The 6,611-nt window shown below is 36.2% G+C and overlaps 1 protein-coding gene across 1 annotated transcript; it reads left to right on the top strand.

The window, feature by feature from the left end:
* Positions 1–2,980: 2,980 nt before the first annotated feature.
* Positions 2,981–6,167, top strand: LOC145767052 (noggin-2-like). The gene has a single exon (XM_082578790.1). The coding sequence runs from the start codon at positions 3,018–3,020 to the stop codon at positions 3,669–3,671; it is 654 nt and encodes a 217-aa protein (XP_082434916.1). The 5' UTR covers positions 2,981–3,017; the 3' UTR covers positions 3,672–6,167.
* The last annotated feature ends 444 nt before the right edge of the window (positions 6,168–6,611 follow it).

Here is a 6,611-nt window from a genome sequence, read left to right as displayed (position 1 = left end):
AAACCTAAGACTGTTTTTTTCTTGCAGACGTTTTTCCTGCACTATCACCGTTATGTGATTTTCAATTATCCCACACAACAAAATAGTCATTTTGTACATCGATTCAACGTCTGTAGACGTCTGTAGACGTTGAATTAATGCAAAAACGACTGATTTGTTGTCTGGATACTTTGTTCTAACAAAATCAACACCGCATATTTATTCCACGCTATTTAACATATTAGGGAGATTGAAATAAACGGCAATAATCTGGCGTCTGTAGATCCAGCAAGGGACGACGAGCTGACGAAGGTGAACTCATCTTGATAAGCTGTATTGATTCAAATTGTAAAAATTGAAGACTTTTCTTGTAATCATACCATCTAAACGTTACCCTGATGTATTTCAATGTTTAACAAAAGCAAACACAACCAACGTATTTTACCTGAAAATAGATTCCTTAGCACAAGCGGTTTGCAAGGAACACAGCCTACTTGGCGCCTGATATCAAATCCAGTAAGTTTTGCAGATGAGTTCAACCATCAGAAAGATGGGACATAAAAAGCGTGTAGCGTGCCTAAAGTTCAATTCTTGTTAATTAAATCGTGAGCGAGCAAAAGCAAGCAAACTTCTGTTTTAAGTATTATTAATGGTAGGACAGCGACTCGGAAACTAAAAGCTATTTAAAAAACATCAGGCTCCGTAAAGAATGCCATTGTCTTGATAGGTATTGTAGCTCAATGGTAATCTACTAATCACAAAATTTAAACGTTGAAAAATAAATCGATTTTTTTCTCTTTAAAATTCCCTTGTCATTTCCATTTCCAACCGGACTCAAGATAGGGCATGCACCACATGCTTATGTTACGACTTGCTCATAGGAGAAAATCAATGGCTTCTGCAAGACATTGTTTGATTTTCTGCATAACTGCTTACAAAACCAAATAATAACATAAGAAACTAAGCAATATGTTGGACATAGACTTTGCAAGGTTAAACATGCGTTAACATTTGCACGCATGATGAGCAGAGGCGGATCAGGTGAGTAGCCTTTGGGGGGTGGGGAGTGATTTCAACAAAACACAATGATGTGTCGGTCTTCATTAATCCGACCCTGCAAATGTACCTTAAATAAGTTATTTTTCTGTGTTTTAGAGGAGGCCATCACTCCAATCCCCCCTTCTCCTGCATCCGCTATTTTGTATGAGCAATCATATGTAGTACGTCACATTTCCTTTCTATTTTCTTGCATTCAATAGGTTATGCATCAGAATATGTACAACGAAATCCATTTTTGTATCAAATCTATTACAGGTTGCCACATCAGTGCAGATCAAATTCTGATTTAATTTTTTTTTTTTAATTAAAGTTTTTAACTCTTTTAATCAATTCTTCTGAAAGGTGTCAAACCCACAACGCTTACTAGCTGCTAGCTGATCGAAATCGATGTTTAGCTATTTATGATTGAACTGACTCGTGTGAAAATAAATTCTTTTGCATTAACTCTTTTAACGTTCAGTTTTGCTTTCAGGGGAGGCAGGGATTTTAAACTGGTTGAATAAATGCTTAGATCAAAGCTCTATTTTCCTCCCTGCCAAACATTAGAGCTCGAACAAAGGTGATTGTTCAAAACAACAACAGCAAGGACGATGACCTTGTTTGGCTGAGCTGTTTCTCATGCATTTTTTCAAGGTATCAGTTTGCTGTAGACGCCGCCATGACTGAAGAACACACGTCTTGGGGTGTAACTGGTGACAGGCAGACAGCAGTAACGTAGGCGATCAGACGCAGAAGGTTGTCTTTCGAGATACATGGCGTCTTGGAACGGCGAACTGTGTCATGTTTAGAATGCATTCAAATTGGACATCTGTGACTAAATTTTTCTTCTGATATATTCTTGGAAACAATGCAGCAGCTTCGCGATGCGTTCATTCCACAATCGTTCACAGCGTGTGAGAGACCGATAAAAAAAGAAGGGAAAAAGAAAAAAAAAGGCTGTCGGTAATTACGACTTTTAATACTGACCACATCGTCGCAAAGGAATGACTCTTCAAGCACAGTAGGCATGGACTTGACAAAGATGGATATTGCGCAGTTGAGCCCTGATTTCACTTTTTAGATGATATAAAGATAGCAGAAGCTGGCGTTAGAGCCAGCTAGAATATTCAAAAAGCTTAATCCCAAATTTTCTGTGCAGAATAATTTTCTATAAACGTCTCTTAAACATTTTTATTAGGCTGGTCAACAAATAATAGCGCTTGACGAAAAACCTAGTAGTAGTGCGTCGCTTCGAGTTGGAGTAAAAAATGTGCTTTCTTTGTACAAATCTCGTAAAAATAACTGACATATGCCAGAAGAGTTGACTCGCTTCAACGTAGCTACAAACTTAGCGACGTTGTATAAAAGAATAAAAGTTGGTGAAAATATCAAATAGCTTGAGCTTAAGTTATGTAAATGTTGACTTTTTTAAGACAATATAGTGGTAAAGTAATAAAGGCAGGCTTCCCATAAATCTACAGGCGATAGCTGACTGTCTTCTGGCAAGTATGTCACCATGCAAGGGGGAAAAGCTTATTTACGAAGTAGGTAACATGTCGTAAAATCCGTGATAAACTCAAAGTCAACAAGATATGTATTGAAGTGCATAGTTGTTAAGTTATGGTGGAATTCCTTTGAAATAGAAGCTATGATTATGAAGATGAAATGTGTCTGTGAAGTGTTTCATTAGTTTTCCAAGATGTAGAATTTTGCATGAAGCTATCAGGCGTTTTCATTTGATATAAGTGTAAAGATGAATTTAGCTAGTTTCAAAAAAAAAAAAATTATTGATGCTTCTGCAGCCAAAAAAAAATTGAAAGCTTCATAAACTAAACTGTTTAAATCATTATCGTTCAGTCAAACAACATTGCAGTGATTTTGTTGTTTATTTTTGTTGATTTTGTGACAAATTAACTTTGATCTGATTCAAACCCTCATCAACTATTTTGTTGCAGATCTAAAACTAGCAAATAAAACATCTTACACGTTTGAGGTTAAAAATGATACTGGATATTGTAAAACTAGCCTTGTTTCTATGTCTGTGCAATGGAAGAAAAATTCCTTCAGTCGCCGGCCAACATTACAAGCGATTACGTCCTGTGCCGACCAACAAAATGCCGATTCCTATTTTAGAAGAAGACCCTGACAACGAATACGATCCAAGACCAAGTGATATCAACAACCGAGCATTACGCGAAATGCTGGGAGTAGATTACCTACCTGCGTTCATGTCACCTACCTATCCTCGGGATTTTGAGCACGACAACATGATGAAGCCTATGCCCAACCGCGTGCCTTCGGAGATTCGTAAACTTTTTAAGCGACCTCCTCGAAATCGAAAGATGCGAAAACCATGGAAAAAGGTCATGAAGCACAAGCGGGTTATTCAAGCCTGGCTATACCAAGAAACCGCATGTCCCGTCCGTTACCGCTGGAAAGATCTTGGTGTGCGCTTCTGGCCGCGATTTATAAAAGAAGGATATTGTGACTCTTCCAAGTCCTGCTCCATCCCTGCCGGAATGAAATGTAAATCTTCCGCTCAGTCAAAGATCGTCATCCTTCGCTGGTACTGCCAGGGCATATTGGAACACAAATACTGTTCTTGGATAGACATTCAATATCCCGTTATTTCTGAATGCAAATGTCAGTGTTGACCGTACACGACAAAAATCTTTACGAAAACACAAAGCAAACCACTGCTTGATTCCCTAGCTTCGACTCGCTGGTGGAAGATACGCGCGGAAAGAAAAGGTCCATGAACAGTAACTTTTGCTGATGAAAACGGACGTTTGTTGAGCGAAGTCGTGCCATTAGTGATGGAGTGCAATAAACTAATCTGCAGTAATAGTTGAACAGTGATAAGTTACAAAATTTTAACTACATTTTTTTTATTTGTCGTTGCATGGTAGCCTATGGATTTAAGAACTGACAAAGTAAAACAACTAGTAAAACAATTTTGCTTAAAAATTACTCGTAGAATTGAAGCATGAATCTTTACACCTGAATTCTTCTTCAGGGAACTTTAAATTGCAAAATTTGCAAATGTTTGATGCAGTTTTTACTGGAGAATGAGAAAAGCTAAATTTGTGATAGTTGTATTCCAACATCGAAGTTTGTGACGTCAAAGTTTGTGACGTCAAAGTTTGTGACGTCAATGTTTGTTGTTTCTTTTTCTTTGCTGAATTTATTTATTTTGTAACTATTACGCTACCACCCTTTAAACACCACATTTACATTTTTTAGATTTAACTTTTAAAAAGTTTTTTTTCCGCCTATTTAAAAAATTAATGCCAAAACCAAAATGCTGAACATTAGCTAGTAATGGGATAAAACGCTTATCTTTGTTTCTATTTCTCGCTTTTCGCTTGAATGTGAAAAGTAAAGAGATTTTTTGTCTTCATAGGAATCATGAAATTCTTCAAGCGTGTTTTTCATGTTTGAATAATACTAGACCGAAAGGCGATGACGATGCTAAAGAATTTTTTGGATCGGTCACATTGAACCAGACCACGGGGTTAACATCAGTTTGTTTCGGTCGTTGCTCAACAATAAGGCGGGAGTTCTGGCGCCGATATCCCGCTGCGCTTTTCAAACCTGCGCTGCGGGCGGCGCTCATAAGTTCAACTAATTCTGCTTCATTGGTCAAAGTGTGTTTGGTCTTTTGATGTCGTGGGAATTGATTGCAATTTTTGGTAATCTAAAAATCAAAAAACAAAGCTTTTTTGTTAGGGAAAGGTCATTCATTGCAACTGCCGCCGGATTTACGATCTGGAAATTTTTTAAAACGATTTGAAGCACAATTAAAAGACTCAGCTCATAAATGAGCCGTGCTCAGACTTTCCAGGTTTTTTGCTTTGTTGTTGCCCACATGCACCAGTTTTTGAAATAATTAATGTTATTGGAAAAGACCATTCAAAAACATAAAAATTTCTTTCTTCAGCAATAAAATCATCAGTTTGTCTGCGCTTGTTAAGAATTCCGTGTTTGCTTCAAGACAGTATTTATTTTACATCAAACCTAATACATTCGACTCATACCTCAATTTGCATCGGATCAAAATTATAAGTGATATGGATTTTGACTAATACACTTGGCGCCGTTAGTCTTTTAGCCACCTATTGAAGAGTATTGCATTCCTTCTGCCATGTAAAACGCTCTTAAAAGTGTCAAAAAGTCAGGTGTGATAAGTCGCTATCAAATTTCACGAGCAATGGTGAAAGTTTAACGTGTTTTTTCTGATTAAAAAACATTGTTTTTTTGTCACTGAACGAAACCGGAGTGTTACTCATGATATGTGGAAGTGAGTTTCGAGCCAAACTGTCTGATTTAAGGTGATAATAACATCATGTTTTCGCACTTTTCTTTTTGGCTACAACATGCTGAATAATTGCTTGAACTAAAACAGTAGCATGCTGTTTGACTCAATGTCAAAACAAGCTGGTTAAAGCAATTGGGTCATTTTTGATGCGCGTGAACTGCGTGTGTGCAGAATGTTACAAACTTCCATTTAAGGCTAAGTCTTGCTGCGATATCAGTTTCACTGCTAGTCGATCTGATTTTACGAACAAATGGAAATAAAAATTAATTACTGAGAGTTCTTGACTCTCTACAAACTAAGCTAAAAAGTTTAACCTCACTTCACTGTTTCAAGACGCTAAAATTACATAAAAGGTTGCTTGCATTGCAATGTAAAATAAAACAATCTGCTAATGGTACTAATAAAGTAAGAGTATTGCTCAATTTGAAACGAAATTTTTATTTTCTTGGGTGTTTTTCCCACGCGACAGTGCACCGACTACCCAACTTGAGACCACTTGAAAACGTAAGGACCAAGGAACGTGAATTTAAAGTATTTGAAAACTTTGGTATTTATTCAGTTATGGTCTTTTAATTTGTCAATTGTTTTCTTATTGCTTTTTGTATGTCTGATATTGTATCTTGTTGTTTTTTATTATTTTCAAATAGTTATTTTCTTCAAACCTTTGTATGCTTTTCACGTTATGTTTTTGTGTTGCCCACATGTCATTTCGGTTTGAAAAATGCAAATTCCGAGTTGATTTTAACGTTTTTTTTAAACTTGAAATCAACTTGAAATGAAATAATTTGTTTTCACTGAAATTACAGTACAGTTTAAATTAATAAAAAAACCAAATTGCAAAGAAAACACTGCTGTGATGTTTCTAAACAAGAGAATCGGTCAGTCTTGCTAGCGCCTAAACTTTCCAGATTAATTCAATTAATACGTTTTTAAACTTCAGGTAAAAAAAGAATACTTGAACTATTACATAGAATTTCTTGTTTTTAAGCTAATCCAAAAAAAAACAAAAAATCAGTTGTGACCAGTTAAAATCAGTTATGATTTTAAAAACTCAGGCGATCTCAAAGAAGTTATTGTTGATTAACTTATAAAGTCAGATTCAAATTGTCTAACATTTGTTACAAAAACGCATGATAAAGCTTGTAAAGAAAACGAGCGACACTGCTGCAGTACAGTATCGATAGCCTATTTCCAGTCGAAGCCGGTACAAACAGTAGGCCTACATTTATACAGAACGCGAATTATATTCTTTATAAAGTAGTTATGATTTTAACAA

Source organism: Aplidium turbinatum, chromosome 3, assembly GCF_918807975.1.
Source record: "Aplidium turbinatum chromosome 3, kaAplTurb1.1, whole genome shotgun sequence".
Classification (NCBI taxonomy): Eukaryota; Metazoa; Chordata; class Ascidiacea; order Aplousobranchia; family Polyclinidae; genus Aplidium; species Aplidium turbinatum.
The sequence above is the reverse complement of the archived record's forward strand: the minus strand, read 5'-3'. Positions and strand labels throughout refer to the sequence as shown.